Source organism: Grus americana, chromosome 12 (genome assembly GCF_028858705.1).
Source record: "Grus americana isolate bGruAme1 chromosome 12, bGruAme1.mat, whole genome shotgun sequence".
Classification (NCBI taxonomy): domain Eukaryota; kingdom Metazoa; phylum Chordata; class Aves; order Gruiformes; family Gruidae; genus Grus; species Grus americana.
In genome coordinates this window covers 2,939,754-2,961,098 of record NC_072863.1, presented here as the reverse complement: position 1 = coordinate 2,961,098, position 21,345 = coordinate 2,939,754, and the positions used below count along the sequence as shown (strand labels likewise).

Genomic DNA, 21,345 nt, shown 5'->3' with positions numbered 1-21,345 from the left:
AATCAAGTCTGCAGTCTACACCACTGCTGGAGAGCACAGGAGACATCATTAATTATTCAATGAGGAAGAAAACCCAAGCCAATAGGGCAAATAGCCAATATTTGACACAGTGATTCCAAGTGTGTTATAGGTGCTATTCCAAGCACAGCTTTTACCTTCAGCCCACTGCTTGCTTATCATTCCTAAGCTTGCTCTGCCCAACCTCCCCAGCACAAGCTGTGTTCCAGCTCCTCACCTGCTTGATCTCTGTTGCTCTTTCACAAGGGCTTCTGTGTCTCCTGTAGTGGGGAGTCCAGCCCTTGAGCTACACTACCTGGTTATTACAGCTGGATATCAACTCCTGTCACCTGAGTTCTTCTGCACTAAAATAAACAGGATTTTACCTACATACTTTGTAGGACGATGTGAAGAACTACCTGGCTCCTGTGCCAATTGCTCCTTTTAGTGGAAGCTGGCAGAATTTGGGCAGACTGCTCTTTTGCATAGGACTAAACGTGTAACAGAAATGTATTTTTAGAATTCAGTGTGAATACAAACTTGATCACTTTAAACAGTGAATAAAAAGTAAGCAGGAAACTGAAATCAACACCACCATTCATGATGTTTACCTTCAGTTGATGTTAGTTGGAAAAGCAAAGGCCTGGTTCTTTCTCTTTTTAGCTCCTTTCCTGACTTTGATAAGGCTGAACTAATTATTATCATTTAAAATTAAACACTGGCTCTGAGGTCAATTATCCCTTCAAAAGGAATGAAAAAATCAATTTGCTGAAATGCCAGAAATTAAAGGTCTTTGAAGCTTTTATCTGCACGTGTGATTACACTTTTAGCAAAACTGAAAAACCAACTTCTTATGGTGGTGTCCTATCAAAAAGTTTTGACATCTAAAGTTTAGTGAAAATAAAAATAAAAATCTTAGTGGCTGGCAATTTAGTAACTCCTCCTGTGAATTTCAGTTATCAATATATAAATATTTTCCCTACAATGTGCATTATATTTCTAAAATTAATTAGAATTACAATAAAAAAGTGGATTAATTATAGCATGAGTAATTCAATCTATGAACAAAATCTATTGCAACATAATCAAGATGGATCATTCATAAGTTTCAGGACCCAAGATACACGTGTAGTTATTCTAAGACTTTTAAATGCTGCCAATGGTGTTAATATAAATAAGCAATCAAATTTTAAGTTTAATTTGCTTTCACAAATTGTGACACACAAATCATCAGGCTTTCCATGGGTTTGCGCTGTCTAAAAACTGATTGACAAAAACACTATGGTGCAATGCTACTCAACATCTATAAATCAAGTAGAACAAAATATCATATATGAAGCTTACCCATATGGGCCAGCATACCACTGATGTATGCCAGCAAGTATTTACATCTTTGGCTAGCTGCACAGTGCTAATTTTATGTTCCTTGGGTGTCAGCATTACATAATTTCAATATTAGCCTTATAAAATCTAAACTTGTAATTTATCCAGCTATACACTGTTAAACAGATCCAAGACTGAATGAAAACAGCGTGACTAAAACACTCTACGAAAAAACAGAAGGGATGGGTCTTATTATGAAGTCTGTCATAGTAATTAGATTGCAGCAGTTGAAGTCAATTTTTTTTTTTCCAAATTTATAATTATGAATTGCAAATTAAGTAACAAGAAGGATATTTAGAAGCTATTTCGTTATTCCTGTCACACTGTTTATTTTTTTCTATGATCAGTCATACTGATTTATATGCTGCAGCATTTCTGTGTGCTTTTGGTTCAGATTTGCCTAACATTTCTGGGTCTACAATAAAAATTATAATTAATAATTTTTTCTTGGTTTCTTCTGTATTTTTACTACAGATGATGGAAAATATGAAAATACAATGGTGCTTAACTCCTAATAATTCTTTCAGGCATGGTTGTTTTAATAAAAGAACTTTTCATACATCCTCATACAATAGTAATTTGGATTGTTAACTAACTTGCTTTTGTAACATTGTCAAATCATGCGTCCCCTTCCATTCACATACCACAATTTCTCCCTTCTTAGTGATAGTCCTGTCAGTAATTACTGCTAGCTTTGAAAACTTTCTGGTTTATCAAAGATTATTCTATAACCTGTCTGATATTGATTATAATATTTTAAGTTATCTTTCTCCATTATCCATGTTTTTTTTACATCCACCCTTACTGCTGATATTGTAACTATTTTAAAATTTATTATTTTACAATCTATTTTACTGAATTGCTTAGACATACAGAAGCTACTCATTTTCCATGAGTCAATCCTAGGACAGGCATCATTTCCAAAAGTCTAATTTTTCTAGCATTCCTTTAAAATTAATTTGGTAATTATAACAAAAAAATGCACAAGAAGTTACTATGAAAAAAGAAAACAACACAGCAAAAAAGTATTCATCATTGTATGACAATATTTACTCACTTTATAAAGTAAGCTGACTGTACATATTAAGAGCTGCTCAGAGGAAAGCTACTCTTATCAGTAACTCTCCAATTTTGTGACTACTTTGGTCAATATAAACACCTGAGGCAGATTTTTTCTCCTGTTATATTATTTCTACTGTTCTGTTGATAGAAAAATACTTTTTTTATATGAACCCAAACTGTCCTATGTTCTGAGAGATTTATCTAAAGTAGAGAACAAAAATTAAATACAACAGATACTATTTTAGACTAATGATGATGCTCTTACGTAAGAAAAAATTACTTACTATAAAGGAAAACACTTTTGTGCCAGCAAAAACATATACATGAACACTGTTAGGTGTGTTGGAAGAATCACTGAGGACAGAAATTCAAGATTTTCATTTTGTTATATTGTTAGTTATTTGTCACTTCATCATAGATATTTTTCTATGTCTATTTTCAAAGGTTCCAAGTTTTTACAAAGATGATTTATTTACAGAAAAGTTAAAGAAAAAAAGTGCTAATAAAAAGTGGCTTGATTTAAAGTGAGCTTTCATATTACAAAATGCACTGCAGATATACAGAAAATACTTGAATGCATTATAAGAGTAGTTTAGAATAAAGAAGCTTACATTTTCAGTTGTTCCTGTGATTACATGTAGTCCATCGTATGTTGATTTGATATACATTCCCTGAAAAAAAGAGCAAGAAAGGTAATTAATATGGTAGGAAACAAATAAATGATGTTTGCATAATAATTAAAATAGTATGTTTATTCCAGTTTAAGGACCATAACATTTGAACAGACTGGAAGGAACCATGGGCAATTAACATTTGCAAATCTAAGTTAAACAAATATGTATCAAGACCAATTATAAACTGCATAGTTTTTTCACTTATTGCTTTTTTTTTTTTTATTCCAAACAAAGTTTTTGGACCAAATTCAACACTGAACATCAGCATAAAAGCTCATTCCTATTCAGTATATGAAATATTTATCATGACCTCTTTTTATTACTAGTAACATAAAAGAAGTATCAAAACTGAAACCACAAACAGGAATAGTCTTTAAACCTAAATTCCCCATCTTCAGAGAGTTATTGATTCAATAAAAATTAAATCATAGCCTAAGTCAGAAAATACATGAGCCAATGCTCACATTGCCAATTTATGGAGAAAAACGAGCTTGGTGAACTATCAGGAGCTTTGTAATTACTCCAGCAAGAATTCTGCTTCAAGGAGGCAATGGACATGATACAGAGAGACAACCTAAGTAGGCATCCATCTAGCTGTACACACACAGAGCCTTAAATGTCAGTGAGACTCAATTGCTTGTATTCTTGCCTCTCAGGAGTAAGGTCATAGATTCACATCTCTCCATATAGTATGGTTATCCATCAAATTTTGAAATCTAATTAATCTAATTGGTACATTGTACTGCTGATTCATTATCCTTTCAATAATTCTGCATCATCTTATGCTGTCAAAATGGAAGTTTAGAGCCCGCATCCATAAGAAAGAACATTTTGTTCACAGAAACTGATTTCAGACACTAATGAAGATCTTCAGGCTAGATGTTTACACAAACACACACACACAAAAGGAAAAAAAAAAGGTAAAAATACTACAAAGTTAAGATCATAGCACTCTACACCTACGAAAATTGGAGGGGTATAGAAAAGGTGGAGACACCTCTTTTTGAAAGTGCACAGGGAGAGGATGAGAAGCAAGGAACACAAGTCAGAACTGAATTTCAAAAAAAGAAAGGCTTTTTTAATATTTTTTTTCCCCGCTCAGTTTTACCATTAAGATGATAAAACACTGGGACAGGTTGGCAAGGCTGTGGAATCTCTGACTTGGAGATGATCAAAACCTGACTGCACGAGGCCCTGAGTAACCTGCTCTAGCTGGATCTGCTTTGATTTTTCATCCCGAGAAAATGTGAATTCTACTTTAATGTAAACTAATTCAATTTCAGCAAATTTTAACTTCATTTAAATCTTAAAAGACTGGCTAAAACTGACGCTTAATTCTGCTGCATAGGAAACTCCAGTTTAGGTTTTACTCACCATGACTATTCGTTCTCTTAAATGAGACTGCTTTATAAGCTATTTCATTTCTAAATAACAAAGATGTTCAAATTAAATTTTGGAAGTCTTGAAATCACTTTCATAAAATGTGATTAGTTGGAAGAAAGACGTTTCCATGGAGTCTTCCACTCTTTCCTTCTATACAGTTGGCTTAATTTTATCAGTGTTCGCTATTCTATTGTTTCTGTAGTACCTTCAACTGTTACTGACAAACATCTGATTCTCTTTCTCTTTGCCAACTGAAAGCCATAAACAAGAGCACTAGATCAAGAAGAACCCTGAAGGTTCTCAGTGAGAACAGGATGTTGAGTCTCCATTAAAAATCTTAAATAGATGTTTAAATCCATCTAGCATGTTACGATGGATTTCCACAGTGAAATTTTAGCTGGAATGTTACACAACATTGCTGCATCCATCACAGAAGTCTGTTATTTTAACACATAGTAGACTTCAGCAACACATTTCCAGCCACACTTTTAATATCAAATTCTATACCACAGTTCTGACACCCAACTTGACAAGATTCATTCCACACTTAAACCAACAGACTAAGATTTTTAAGGCCAAAACAGAACACAGTGCTAAACCTTTCACTAAATTTTATCACATGTTTCTTCATAAAGTTCTTAGCCTCTTGTTCAGCTATGTGTATTTTTGGAAAAAAAAATCAAATTATAATTTTATCTCTTAATATATGCCATCTGAGAGACATAAAAACTGACTAATCACTAAGAATTACCCTACATTTTTCTATCTGCTCTTTCATCTTAGCTATTAAACTTTAAGGACAAAATATATAAAAATAAACAGTTTTAGTAAATGACTCATAGCCTTCAAATTATCCTAGATAGAGCTTTCATCCTTGTTTTCCCAAAAGAAAAATAATGAAAGAGCTTGTTTCTTCTAGACCATTACAGTAGCACTGTTTCTCCTTGACATATCTGTGTTACCTGAAAACCTTGAAAGATTACATTCTACCAAAAAATAGAAATAAATTGTTATATTCTGGTTTTATTTTATATAGCTCAGAATGCAAGGTATTTTATATAATATATATAAATATTTTACATATCTATCATATATAAAATAGTAGCTCCCAAAATATTTTTCCACTTGGGAGAAAGTTGTGAGTATAATACTCAGAATGAGATTGAAAGTATTCTTTAAAAGACCCCCCCCAAAAGCACAGAGCAATTCTGAAAACAGCTTTATTTACTCTGTGCCATCCGTTCAAGACGCCAGATACATTCCCTGCTTCAAATCACTCTTTCCAACCCTGTAAACGTTTTTCCCCTAAAAAAAATCCCTGTCCTTGATATGCTGACTGTCAGCACTTGCCTATCCTTTTGCAACAGATAATGCAGTGTGTAACACGGTGTGTACAGTTCAATCCAGCTCTCAATTGCTTTCTGTGGTAGGAAGATTTTTAAAGGACATTTTATCCTTCAACATGAAAAGACACTGACACTTAGAAAAATATTGTTTTTAAAGGACAATGTGTCAACCCTATTTTAGTGACATCTGTGCTTCATCTCCATCTCCATCCTCATTTTCCTTTTTAAAATCAGCATTTGTAAAGAGAAAGACTAGAATCTCCAGATATATTTTAAGCAATACTGGCACAGGTTAGCAGAACCCCTCAAAAGTTTAAATTGCTTAGATATACATACAAAGTAGTTTATTGATATAAATGACAGGCTTTAAGGGGATTACTTTCATCTTTCTTCCAGTGAAAAATGAAAATCTTCTACTCTGGCTTTTAAGAAATGTCCACAACTGCAAAACTGAGTCATTTAAAGAGCTGTTAATTCCATGAACCCACAAAAAGCATGCAAGCATTCACAGTCTGAATGAGGCAAAAGAGCTGGACCTTTCTTTCAATTTAATGGGCTATTTGCTGTCTTTTTGTTCATCACTGTTTCATTTTGTTTCCACTAATATAAGCATTTTTTATGGTTAATAAGCCTAAAAAAAAAAAAGGAAATACATTCTGAAAATGTTTCTGTCAGACAACATAAGTTCTAGGCAAATACTGATTTAATACTGCAGTTGAAGAATTGGAGCAGCAAGCCTCTTTTTCCCAAGCCCAGATAAGAACAGCTAAGTAGATTCTATTGTGACAACTGCTAACACATCTGGAACTGTTAGAAATGATTATTTTGTTTACAATTATTTTCTATTTTACCTGTGACTTAAAGCAGTCATACTGATTCAGCATATTCAAGAGAGTTATAGTCTTCTGCAATAACATATTTTTATATAAGCATCTTTAAATTGTAAATGAATTTATTAAAAGAGGATCCACATATCCGCTATTTTGATCCTATTATCTGCTGCTATAAAACTTGATGGAAATGAAGATATACTCTTGTAAGCTAATCATTCTCATAGAACTCTTTACGTAAACTGCTTGCAAACTGTTTCACAGATTTCAGCCATATGAGCTCTCAAAGTAAAATAGCGAAAACATCAGGCTAAAACTAAATGAGAATAATATTTTGTCAGTGGGTTGCACAGACAAAAAGCACATAAATCAGGGAACTTCCGCATCCTGGAATCCATCCTAGGCTCTGGTTGGGAGACTTTCAGTGGGAAGTGGTGTTTTTTTTTTTTTTTTCCCTGTTGTCTCCTGCCTCCCCCTGTCTTCTGGTCCTTTGTCTTCAACACGAATGCCTATCCCTCTCAAATAAGCTTTCTTGCCAGTCTCGATGACACAAGCTGCTTCACCCTGCCCATCAGCTCTAGTCTCTCCTTCTGCATTCAGTGCCCAAAACTCAATCTTCCCACAAGCTTTTTCCTCCACGCATCCAGTCTCAGAATCAGTATCCAGACAGAAGGGATGGAACTCATCTGCTTAAATGGTGATATCCAGAGAATATTTAGTCACTTCAAAGTAACCAAGAATATGCGTAGGTTTGGCAGATATGACAGAGAACCTTCTGGAGTGGCAACTGAAAGATGGGCATCTAAAATGGTACCAGATATCTACATCTACGCAATCAAGTCCTGGTGTAGAGGCTTCTCCTACCTCTTCCCTTCCACTTTCAGTTGCTGCCCTCTCCACCCAGCTCCACCCCAGATTCATTCTCCTTATTCTCCACGACCAGTTCCAGGGCTTTCCTACCATACCCTTCACTATCACATCCTATTCTATTCTTTCTACCCAAGTAACTCAGTCATCCCCTCCTCAGTTCCCAATCTTCTGTCTTCTTATTGGTCTATTTTCTGCCCTTCCCAGCAGAATTTCACTGGAGTCCTTTTTCAAAATGATTTATTTCCATTTTTTTTTTTCATGAATGGGTCCTTATTCTGATTCTAGTTTCTTCTTGAATCCACCAATGATCACAGAGCACAGAAGAATGACAAACTATATCCCTTACCTCTGGGCAAGAGTTGAGTATTTTCATTCACTCTGTGAAGATGGCTCACACTAGTCAACAATTTGGGGGTTAGAAACAAATAGTATTCTGTAATAACTGTGATATGTCAGATACAAAACTCCAAAGAATTATCCTAATATATGAGAGGTACAGAACAAGGAAATGTTGCACAGGCTGTTTTATCAAGAATCTACCTGTTCCTGAATAACTCTGTCACTGTCCCCTAATGACAGAGTGACTTAAAGGTTTTTAATTAAAATCTGACCTTTGAAAACATATGGGACGGAATCAGCCATTTAATATCCATTTTAAAGAGACTATTCCCCAGAAAATGGTATTTCCAGTTATAAATGGAATTTCCTTGAAAAATTTCTCATCAGAGTCATCTGGTTAATTAACTGGGATATAATGACAGCAGTGTATTTTCAAGTGTCAACAACTATTCCCAGGTTAATCCATGGATGTTATATTATTTGAAGAGCTCTGCATTTTGCAATGAGACAAAACTCTTTTAGTATGAGCATTTCTGTCTCAAACTTCCAGTGGTTCTAACTGTAGGCCACTATTCCTTCTAGGGCAACAATGATCTATGATCAGATGATTCATGTTTTCATACCACTTCTTTGCTGGCATATGACGAAATATAATCCTACCTAAATAGAAACACATGGACAACAAAAATTTAGGCTGTGAGAACCTTTATATGTCAAGCATGATGGAACTTTGTCAAATTTCTGTAAGCCTTTAAAAATAATCAGAAATAATTAGATTAGCACCCTAACAGTTTTAGGACAGCCACATGTATTTCCACAAAAAAAAGCTGCCTTCATATTCTACTTTTCCTCCTTGCATTCTTTTGCAATTTCTTTCTTGTAAAAGTGGAAAAGATTGGCTTCTGTCACCTTAAATTACAAATTGCACATAAAAAGATGTACTATTTGAAAGGCTAGCTGTACATTAGATAGATGAATAATCCTTAATAAAGATGGGTCTTTGCATCTGACAGCTTGTCTGTTTACTTTTTTTTCTCCAATGATACACAGCTGGTCTTATAAAAATGTTTATTCCAACAATCCTTACTTCCCTTAAATTCTTAAATGAAAAAGGAAAAGTTCCTTCTGCAGAAAAATTAACAAAGCTGTTGATATAAACAGTGTATATCTTAATTAAAGTGTGACAGATTACTCTGTTTCCATTAGCAGTGGGAAGCTCAGACACAAGAGAAAACAACAACAAAGTGAAAGGAAGAGGAATAAAAGCGATACTGCATTCCAGAAGCAAAACATTCCTCAGACATCAGAAGATACAAAACCAAACAATAAAACCCAACAGTCTGCCTGTTTAGAATCTCCTGCTTAAGAGTAATCATTAATCTCATAAAAGATTAAAGTTGCATGTTACGCAGAAGTATCTTTAAATATATGTACAGCACCAAGTTCAGAAGATTAAAAAGAAAAAAATGTGTAGTCCGAAATAATACTGGCTCCAATACAAAAAAAAATCTTCCAATACTGATGACCTCTGGTCATCCAAGAGTAGTAGGAGGAAAAAAATACCCCAAATTTCAAAACCCCCTCCATGCTCCTATCTTATGGATGGTTTCTATATCCACCATCTCACTTAAAGGCAGGCTAAGGGAACCAGTGTTTTGTTTATCTGACAGCAGAACTGCTCCAAACCTGGCTCTGGACTTAGTCTGAGATAATTAATAGTAAGGTTCACATAGCCTTTCACCTACCCTCACCCTCAAGGGCTTAGTAGCAAGTTTAGGAGCTGCACCTCTTCCCCTGCAAACAGTAACACAAATGCTTGTCTCAAGGGCCTATTGCTCATGCCGGGTCCATCAAGCCAAGAAATTTAAAGTGGGTGCTGCTGCACCAGCTTTGTTCAATCACTAAACAGAAATTCTGGGACTCCTAAATTCAGAACTTGGTCTATGGACTTTTGAAACAATAAATTCTAGGGGAGTAGATTTTTTCAAATATCACATTTTTGAGAAAAATCTTTCCTTGTACTGAGCAGTTATATGTAGTGTCTAAAAATTAAAATAACACTGTCGTTTCTTTTACCACAAGTTATTGTAACTTCAAAAGGAAGTTTACCATACAATGAAATGGAATGGAAACCTAACTTTCTCTACAAAGAAAAGTAATTTGTAAAAAGCATTTATAAATATGAAAATGCTGCAATTTCCTTTGTCATGCTACAATTAACATTATAATTAATTTGAAGTATTGAAAAAACTAAAAGCCAACAAAGGGAATTTTCTTAAATCATGATGTTAAAGTTATTTTATTCTATTTCATAAAACCTGACATGTGCATGTTCTCTTTCTGTCCATATGGTCAGAACTGACAGGGGTTCTCACAGTCTAATACTTTTTTAGTACAGAAGTTTATTTCAAGTTTGTCAAATTGTAGCTTGAAACAAAGTTTTGCCTTCCAGACATCTTATTCAGACTGATAATGTAGTACACTTCAGATGTAACTGGTATCACCATACCCAGTATTACAATTCAGGAGAAGTTACTTTAAAATGAAATGGAGAATATACAGAGGGTGTTTTAGTAAATAGGGAAAAGGAGGAAGCAATTTGACTGGTATAGCTTGGGAAGGACTGGGAAGAGAGAGGAAAAAAACCAGTATGATTCTGGAGGCCAGCAAATGCCTGCAGAGATCAGGATGCAAACACAATCATCAGAACTTGGAATAGAACCTAAAATGCGTGCTTCCCAATGCAAATTCTTTTGTCCAAATTGCCATGAAACTACCAGGAGAGAGTGTGTTCTGGGGAATGCATAAGATAATCTTATTTTTAATAAAGCAGACTGAAAAAGAAGATACTTTAGAGGAGGAAAAAAAAGAAAGAAAAAGATGACTATTAAACTCGTAAAAGCATGAACAGAAAGTCAGAAAATGCTGGAACTGGAGGTACACATTCAAATGACATACAGTCCCTTTGTGAAAATGCTTTATGATCCAGAATTTATTTAAACAATTAAACACACAGACACAGCCCCGCAGGAGTTCTGACTCCGTGTAGTAACTGTATGGACTTGGATCTGGAAATTAATTCAGTTTATGTGTAAGCTTATGCAATGTCTATAGGATTTCTGGCTCATTTGTTGAAGAAATAAGAAGGCATATAATAAAAGCAGTTTTGCAAACACAGTTTTGAAAATAGAGAAAAACTCATCATTAAGTCAACTGAATATCATTCCAGGTAACTGAATTCTTATCTAAGTCTAAGTCATTTATGACACATTTTTCACCAATGGCAAATAATTGCATTGATTTTCTAGATGCCAACCCTGTATGAAGCTGAAATTAGTGTTCTCAGTAGCTCTGGAAACCTTAGCTACACTTAAAATCAAGAGATAACATATTTTAAACTTATGCTATAAAAGTAACAAGTGTTCTGAAAAATGATATAGGAAGCTTCTGAAAAATAGATTTTTGGTGATTTTGACACAAATTGCTCAGTGGATTGGATTCCTATCTATAAAACTAAAATTACAATATCATTTTCACAAGTGTGTTGTGAGGATGAATTAATTAGCGTCTGTGAAGCACTCAGTAAGGCCATATGAAAAAAAATCTCACGATGAAATTAGTAACTCAAGGGAATGCAGAGCTAAGCTGAAGTGTGGTAAATAAAGACCTCAACCCCTACACTGAATGATAAGGATAAAAATGGAACTCTGAATACTTTCCATTCAGTGAATAGCACTCATTTTTCTCCTGAATGGAGCAGAGATCCTGTGGAAAAAAACTGCTATACAATCATGAGAAAGCCATTTGTAATTCATTACTCTGTTCTATATTTGATTCTGATTAATGTTTTCTTTTCCTTTTCACATGATTCTTCTTTTATTCCCATTTATAGTCCTCTTCCATATTTTTTTCTAAACAGAACACAGTGTCAGCAAAATTGATTATAAGGAACTTTCCAACCTAACATGTTATAGCGCCTTCACAGTTAGGCATAGAAAACTCAGTCATTCACTGTGATTTCACTTCATCTGGAAAAAAAAAAAAAAAAGAAAAAAATTGACAGGCAATTTTGATTGCAGTATTCGTCTCATGTCCTCTGTCAGCAGTGCCCAGTTACTGCAGTTTTGTTGGCTATAAACTTAGGGGTGCACTGCGGATGGAGAACTACACCGTGGTTCTTCTACCCACTGATAGAGTGACCCAGTCTATAGCATTACTACAGCACAGGCCCTGTCTGCTTGATGTTCTATTAGAAAAGTGGACAGTCCATAGGAAAGCGTGAACCACATGACAGGCCACAACAATACCACCAACAGCTCTCATTTTGGTCACTCATGCCTTAAAGGTTTAACATACTCCAACACTTTATAAGCTGCTTAGAAAGCATACCATTCATACCCAAGAACTCCTGAAAGACACCTGCCTAGTATTGCACACCATTAAATTGCCAGCTCACTGTAGGACATGCCATTTTTGCAGTAGGCTCTTTCCATCCTCCACCAGCCTACACCCCTGTCCTAGATCTAGAGCTATCACACAATGGGAAACACCAGCAACACCAAGCCCTGCTCGATATGCCCCATCATCTCTGAGGAAACTACGTCCTATCTGTGTTCATGTTCTCTTCAGCACTGACAGTGAACTCTCCTCTAAGTAGGCCAGCAGAAATATGTTACATTTCTGGATAGAAAGGAAAGCTGTACAGAGATCCAGACTGCTAGCACACAGGATGTAGTAGTCTTAATGTAAGACAGAAGCACGGACAGATTTACAGTGTATATACTGCACAAGCTGTAAATGATACTGACCTCGTATTTCCTGAATCTCCCTGCACTAACCCAGAAATCAGACCAAGAGGGGAAACTGGGCCACAAATGGAACACATTTGGCCACTGGGATGCAGCAGCACAGCAAGCAAATTGTATTTACCTTCAGGATTACATACTGAGTAAGCATCTGTGATGCCACAGAATTAAATGTGTTTTATGCTGTTGAAATGTTCTTTGTTGACTAAATCAGTATAAGAATAAAGTAAACTTATGTCGTCATACAAAACCCCCTCATGTTATTAAAATACATCGTTCTCAAATTAATATGCATATTTCAAAATAATTATGCTCCCGTAGCTTTGACAGGATTTGCACATGATATTCATTGCTATTCAGTGTCTGAAGAAAGAGTAAGATATTGAAATAATACAAAACATCTCAGCTAACAGAAGTTTAAAAGAAATCTGTAAATCACACAATTACAAGCAAGAAACATGCCACAACATGTATAGTGACACTCAAATGTATGCTAATTTGTCAGCTCTGGAATTTTCTGCCTCATGGCTACCAATTTCTCTACCCACTTCCCCCTTTTTTCCTCCTCCAATTGGTTCCTCCAACCCAGGAACAACATTTGTGGATTTGTCCTCTTGTAGGGGAAAAAAAAAAAATAAAAAAAATCCTGAGAAGGCAGCTGAAGGCAATATAAGAGATCATACTGGGAAAAGTAGCCTGTCTCTTGAGGAAAATGTGCAAGAACATCCCAGTACCTGCAGTGCTACCTTATACTTGAGCTTTCATTAGGAATCATAGGTTCCCAAGCACAATCCCTATCCTCTGATAGCCTACCAATATCAGAATGGTTGTAAAGTAAGGGACTACTAAGGGGAGACAGACGTCTTACCCACTGACCCCTAAAACTTCACAAAAACCCCTTGTCCAAAAAATGCAAAAGTACATTAATATTTAAAAGTGGTAGCCAAACAATTATTAAACTATCATCTCTGCAGAAACTGTTAATGGTGTGACCCATTACTAATGCAGAGCAGCTAGGACGTTCAGAAGACACCTAACTTGTCTGCTCAGTGAACAGCAATTTATGAATATAAGGGATTTATTTTGTTTCTGGGATGATACTGCTGAAAGTTTTATTTGAACTGAATCACTAGGGAGGCATTTAACTATTTTTATGCAATCCCAAGAAACATATCTTCCACTAACCATTTTCAAGGCAAATTAATGATATCTAGTTAATTTTATTTGTATATTTATATATTTGGGGATTACTGTGGTACATTCCAAAAACTGCAATATGGCTATCAAAGGACCATAACTTTTCTATAGCTGCTCATATAGTTACCAGTTGCACATGAAGCCCTAGGTAAAACAGATTTTAATTAAACAAAAAACAAAATTACAATCCCTTTATTTTATATAAATGTTAATTAAACCACTTTCAGAAATCTGATTCAGCTTACTGAAAAAGAAATAGTAGGACACTGCATGAAAATACATTTTGATTTCTTGACATATTAAAAAAATAAATCACCTTAAAGAACTGAGGCTTGTGTTCTGTATTCTAACAGTTAAACTTTAAACTGCTTTGCTACTTACCAAGCCCTCACTGGGCATAATGCTGGTGAGATGAACTACCTCAAGATGTGCTGACTGTGACACCAGAGAATCGGATGAGAGCGAAATTATGTGGTCACAAATCCCAGACAAGGTTTTACACTACAAAGAAAAACAAGTCAATGTAATTCCTCATATTAAACTGAAACTACTAGTGAAGAAGTTCTTATTATTCTTAATAACCTATTTTGGTTACCAAATAATGAGAGCAACCCTACCAACAGTGATAATTAGATGAATTCTGCATTATACAACTTTGAAAATTTTTCCTTTGTTAAAAATTACACTGGCAGAAAACTGTCTTAGTTAATCCATTTCCTGAAGTAAAATTCTTGTGCATCTTTGAACATACCCTTTAATTGATATTCTAGATCACTACAACTATGCAATAATTTCATGTTATCCTGCCTTCTAGCTAAAGATCTCAAAATCTGAATGCCAATCCACACAAACACCTGCAAAGTAGGAACCCCATTGCATAGACGGTAGCAGTGACCTGTCCATCAAAGGTGAACAGTAAGGCTATGGATCGGAAAGGACTGGATCTGTACTCTCAGAGAACCTTCACGTGTAAAGATTTATTCCTAAGTTTGTATGTGTTGCTTAAAGCATTCCTTCAGAAAGACTATACCTAAAATACTTGAACCTAATCTGAAAGCATTCATTTAGATGAATTTCAGAATGGTCTTCCGGTCAAAGTTGTGCTGTATGCATCTATTTTCCTTTAGGGACTATACTCTCATTTTCCCTAATTATAGTAAATTCTAGTGAAATCCCTTACAGGAAGTTTTATTTCAGGCATTTGCAAAACCATGAGGATTTCTAATATCTCATTTGACACTATACATATAAGTTAAACAAATAAAGTTGTCACAATGAATAAATTAACTGACTCATCTGGAAATCCACGTAGTACCAGATGTAGCATTTGTATTTTCTGTCAGCTGCAAGATGCAAAGCATCACACTCAGGTATGCATGACTCCATCTAAACGTCACCATTACCAGAAACATTTCTAGCAGTTTCAGCTTTGGGTCAGAACCCCTAAACAAAACTTTAGGTCCTGTCTTCTCCCACCAGAGATATAGAAACTGGCTTGCTCAAGAGATGTACTGCTACTCTACATACGAACTGATGATTGACCCTGTCTGTGAGTATACACTTTCATCCAGCTTTTGAATTACTGTCATATCAAAATATTACTATGATTTCAAACTGAGGCCCTCTCTTATGCCTTAACATTTAAGATCATAGGTACAGATTAGATGCAGACTAAAACCCAGAGACAACACTTTACACTTTCTGATGTAATGTTTTAACTTTACAGTTGTCACTTGCAAATACTTTTTCAGTAAATAAGCTTTGGAACAAAATAAACAGAAAACAAGTTTTCAAGCAAATTTATTCTTATGAATCTTTAAGATCTCCCCATGATTCAGAAAGTTAATTAATATATACGTAGGATTTTAGCATCAGGAAAATATTCAAGAAAATTATATTGGAATAGTTAAAAATATCAGTTTGCTGAAAAGTAGTTCAGCAGATAGAGGAGAGGCCTGACACCAGCTGTAAATAATGCAAAGGCTGAGATACTATAAATGGGAACTACTGAGCAGAATTTATGAATAACAGCACAGGGTCAGGAAGTAATGTTTGATACTGCACTATCAACATGAGATGATACATTAACATATGCTCAAGTATTTTTGGCATAAAAAAATAGAAAGGACAAAATTCTGGTATACTAGTTCCAAAACCACAGGGAAGCAAAGTGCATACTCTCCAGATGGCACAATACTACTGTACTTAAGAAAATCTCAAACAAAAATGGGTTCTTCAAGAAGTTCATTACCTGTTGCAGAGGAACTTTACATAGAATTTTGCAGGCCAGCCAACACCTAAACCCATTTATTAGATTTCTCCCAATGGGCCACAATAAGAACAGAATCTCTGGGAAACCACCATGTCTTCAACAAGCCATACAAACTTATACGTCACAAAAAGTATTTTTACTATGGCAGCCACTGCTGGGTCAGTACAATGAATATAAGTTAATAATCTGTATTTACTGCTAAGAGAACAATTAGCAGGTTGTAATTTTTAATTATCATAGGTATGCTATATTAGTCTAAAGAACTGATGCAGTCCTGATAACCACATTTTGCTGAACAGATATCAAAAAAAAATAAAAAATCTGACTCTCAGACACAGTTTAAGTAATCCTGAAGATCACACCTTCATAATTTATCTTTTCCCATGATACCTGAGTCACAGAGCAGACACAATCTAGTCATAAGACTAGTGAAGGAATGGCAACTGTGCACCTCCAATTATCATCTGAGCACACACTGCCCAAGTGTGGAGCTCTTCCAAACAAATCTATATCTCAGTGAATCTCTCCAGCAACCAATGAAGAAAGTCAATCATGGATCACCATTTTATAAATCTGTCTTTACTTCTAAGTATATCTTGCTTAATATCTTTCAGAAATAAAAACCTTGCCATGTGGTGTTTAAAAGTCATAGATTCTATCTAAATGTAAAGTAAATGTAAAATTTTGCTTTAGAGCATCACAATTATTTTTCTTGAGTATTTTCTTTAATTTAATTTTATTTTTTATCTTTAGAAATAAAGTGACCATAAAAGAAATGAACAATTTACAAAGCTTATTCTCAAATTCAGTATCCTTGAGGTATTTTTTTTTTAAGATGCTGTGAGAAAGATGGTGATTCTTCTCACTTCACTCAGAATTACAGTGATAAACAGGTTGATTCTCAGGGCCTGGATGCTCTGGATCAGGCAGTTTTCAGGTGATTTTGTTCAGGCTAAGATGAGTTCTACTGCCTTTGGAGCCAGGCTCCTTAAGGTTCATCACACTTTCACTGCTGAGCCTATGAAATACTTAAAAATGGAAACTTTCCTCTCTTCTATCTTTTTGGGTTTCCATTCAGAACAGGTAGAAAAGTCAAAAGTAACATTCCTGCTAAAGATGTATTTTTAGAAGTCATATGCAGTTAGAATTGTGGGTTAAAAGATATGTATACACTCCAAATTCCAGAAGATGTCAGGTGCTTTTAGAAGTTCTTTTCAGAATCAGGTTTGCAATAGTAAGCTTTTTTCTAAAAGTCACTGCATGCTTTCTGAATTTAACAGCACATCAATGTTTTACAACAAATTTTAATCCCCGCTGGAAACAGAGTATCTGTAAAAGGCTTTTAAAAAAAAAAAAGAAAAAAAAGTCAGGCACTTGGTTAGAGCTTGTCAAAAGCTTATCTGAACTTGTAAATCCTTTGAGATTTCCCTTTCAGCATAGGTTTTAACTCTGTCTCAGTGTCAGTACAAGTTTTCAGTGCCATTACCAGGAAAATATAAAGTATTTGAACATATCTAATAGGCCAATATCTAATCAACAAATTTGTGTAAAATTCTTCCATTCCCCTTTGTCATTAGATTTTTTGAGTGCTGAAGGCACAAAATGCTCAGTCTGACAACCAGTGCAGCTAGTAACGCACCAAGTCTGATGGATCCATTGCTGGAATTCCATGCCACCAATCCTAGTGAGAGTATTACACTAGTAAGAGTATTGTGAAGCTTCTGAAACAATCTACAAATAATAATTATGTATTTGTAATTAACTGTAGGTATGACAGAGAGCATTACTCCAGGGAACTGTGTGGAAAGGGAGAGTGAGAGGGAGTATCTGACCTTGCCTGCTAAAATAAACAGGCGTAAGTAATGCAATACCAGAAGAAAGCTGATTCTTAAGCCTTAAACTTGAACGATGTCCAATTTAGGAAAGAGTAACAAGGCTTGGTAGGAATGATTCTTAAGTGAATGACACCATGAAAAAAAGACATTTTTGAGTGTTAAATCTGGAGTATTTGGGCAGTCATTCAACTGGCTGGTGGGAGGCACAACTAACTTGCACTAAGTCAGTTTCAGGGGGTCACAAAACACGTAGGCTGATATCTCTCTCCTGCTGGTCTTGAAAATAAATTTTAATTTTTTAAAGTTTTCATAAATAAGATGAAATGGTTAACTTTTACCAACTGATATAATTCATGAGAAGTTGTGTCAAATAGGAAGGAACTTCATTTTTGTATGGTAGCTTTAATTTTTTTTTAAAATCATTTAAAGGGATAGGGTAGAATTAAAGAATACCAAAGCAGAATACTTAAGATTACTTACCACATGAAGAATTTTATTTTCTGTTTCATACACTGTACAATCCTGTGGTAAAATAAAACAAAAAAAATAATGCACATTATGTTACATTTTCTATTAAGAAAGAAAAGAATGCTTTATGCTGATAACTATCCCTTACAGATGTACCTGTAAAGACAAACGATCTCTTGAGTTTTGTCACGTCCAGAAGGTTACTTTACAATCTTAGGAGACCTGGCTTCTCTTGTGGCTGGTTAATCTCAGGGATCTATTCTTCCCTTTAGAGTCACGAAACTCTCGTGCTCAATACTAGCAACAATAGAAATGTAAGGCAGAGGGGACAGATTCATGATAGTGAGAAAAAAGGAATTGAAAATAATTAATCTGGCATGTCAGAAGTTCAATGCGCAGAGTGAGATACACATTGCCTAGCCTTAAATCAGGCAGAATGTCTGTTAGCTGTTCTACAAGTTGTGTGGGGTGCAGATGGTTGCGTCAGACCTATCACTAGGTAGGCTGTGTTACTATAAAGCATGGGAAGGAAGAATAGACAGAGAATGTTTTGACAACAAGTACAACGTTAAAGATGTTAAGTGTGGTGTGTCTACGCTGTCACAGTTTGGTTCACTCCACCTTTTGCATCAAAGCCCTGATTGTCTGCAGCATCCACAAACAAAGGACAAGAAACAGCAGTGGTCCCATCTCTTGGGAGAAGTCCCAACACTGCTCTAGCTTTGGACTTTAGAAGGCATAACTCACACCAAAAAGGGATGGGAAAGAACACGGGCTTGCTCATGTTGAGCACTGGTCCACAGACATCCAGGGGGTTTCACTGCCTTAAGGCCTCCCAAAAAAACAGCCCCATGCCAGCTTTCCATTGCACAACATTGCTATTAATCAATTTAAAGCAGGCCTGAAAAACAATATTCCTAAATCAACCTCTTCATTTGCTTAGGACTTTTAACTTCTAGAGGAGTCATTTTCCTATTTTAGCTATCATTTTAAGAATAATAAATGTTATCACTACATAAGAGTCATTACTCCCTTAACTTGCATTTTGATTTAGTGATTACAGTGGCTAGAATATTACTTTTCCCTCATAAACAAAGCATACAAATTCCTAAAAGCAATCTACTGCCTCTGCTGCTCTTTAATGTTTTGAACATTTCCTCAGTACAATCCTCTATAAAGCAAGACAGTCATGGCAAGACAGCATTTAGCCCAAGTGCACTGAGGCAGCTCTTCTCCTGCCAGTCAGCACTCCATATCACCACATGGGTTCTCCAGCTATATTTTACTAACACATAAAAGGAAAATACAGAAAACTTGTTTGCCAGACAGAGGTTAGAATAGACTCCTCAAAAGAGTCGGTCACCTCAGAGGCCAGGCGCAGCCAGGGCTGCAGCCCCACAGCTGGGCTCCCTCAGCTCCAGAACCTTCCACCGCTCACCCGGGGCAGGCAGCCCACCACGCTTCTACACGGTGAGCACCGGCCTGCGACACCTACCTATCATCAACGGGGTGCTTTTCTGTAACGACATCTGAGGAGGAGGAAAGATTTCTGAGGTACCGCGGCATCTCCCTGTGTTCAGGGAGACCGGCACCCTGGCCCTGTGGCTGGCGGGAGCCCCAGAGGCCCGTGAGGGAGGAAGTGAAGAGGTGGCCACAAAACATACTGAGGACCAGGCAGGGTGGGATCCTCACCTTGGCCCTTGTTTATCATAGGAATCTTGTTTATAATGCTGTATTGGCACTGATTATTTACATTTAAGTGAGTTAATAACAGAAAAATTATGTTGGGAAATTGCTGAATACTTCTCCCAGTGCTATGTCACATTGGAAAAAAGCTCTCTACAAAGCAAAATAAGGATATCAGGACTTATTTTTAAGTATGAGGATATGACATGTAAAAAACACCATCTTGTTTATTTGTCTCTTTTCCTTTGAATAAGTTTTACAGTAAAATGTAACTTACTGATATACCTAAAAGATTCCCTGAAGTAACTTAAGATTACCCTTAGTTCTCAAGATTTCCTCTTTCCTGGATCTTAATATGTTATTACTAACAGGTAATTGCTTTAAACTTCCCATTTCTGGAAGTGTTCAAGGCCAGGTTGGATGGGGCTTTGGGCAACCTGGTCTGGTGGAGGGTGTCCCTGCCCATGGCAGGGGGGTGGAACTAGATGGGCTTTAAGGTCCCTTCCAACCCAAACCATTCTGGGATTCTATGAAATAATTCCAACATCCTCACTCCATTTACTCTCGAAGTAGCTTAGCTATACGATCAGCTTAGCCTGTAGTACTCTTTGTGAGAGAAACAGCAGCTAACTGGCAGATCTCTGCTCCTCTTGTCCAGTGGCTCAGACCCTCAACTGTATCCCATCTGTGCCCAGCTCCGGAACCTTCCTCCTTGGGTGCCACTTTGGGGATCTTGTCCCTCTGTCCGTCTGAGGACGCTGCAGAGCAGCTTGAGCCTGCCCCAGCCACTTAGCTCCAGGTACCGGCCTGGAGAACAGGTAAACATCACACCCTGAACTCTAAGGGTCATGTTTATTTTGGAGGACTGGCATTTTTGTAGAGAAATTAATTTCTAAAGTGAATATGGTTTAAAGAATATTGCTGCAGAACAAGAAAGTTAAAATCAGATTGTGAGTGCCAAAGAACACAGAGAAGAATTTATGTTAGCATTTCATGGTCAAGTATCCCTTTGATGTTTCTTCTGTATTCATACTGTTATTTTCTACAGCACGAAAAAAGAATTCAATTAGTCAGTTTGGTTGACAATGCCCAAGGCAGTTTTTCCTACAAGTTTTACACACTTCAAACAGCACATCCACCATCTCATTTTAACCCTCCAAGTACCAAGAGAACAAAATGATCACAACAGGGCTTACAG

The 21,345-nt window shown here is 36.1% G+C and overlaps 1 protein-coding gene across 1 annotated transcript in view; it reads right to left on the bottom strand.

Moving 5' to 3' along the window:
• Positions 1-21,345, bottom strand: part of LOC129211951 (connector enhancer of kinase suppressor of ras 2-like) — a 209,535-nt gene that overhangs the window by 86,756 nt on the left and 101,434 nt on the right. Inside the window, exons 5-7 of the mRNA XM_054839775.1 lie at positions 18,474-18,515; positions 14,268-14,387; positions 3,054-3,113 (exon numbers count right to left, since the gene is read on the bottom strand). Coding sequence (XP_054695750.1) covers positions 3,054-3,113; positions 14,268-14,387; positions 18,474-18,515 — 222 coding nt within the window. The remainder of the gene's footprint in view (positions 1-3,053; positions 3,114-14,267; positions 14,388-18,473; positions 18,516-21,345) is intronic.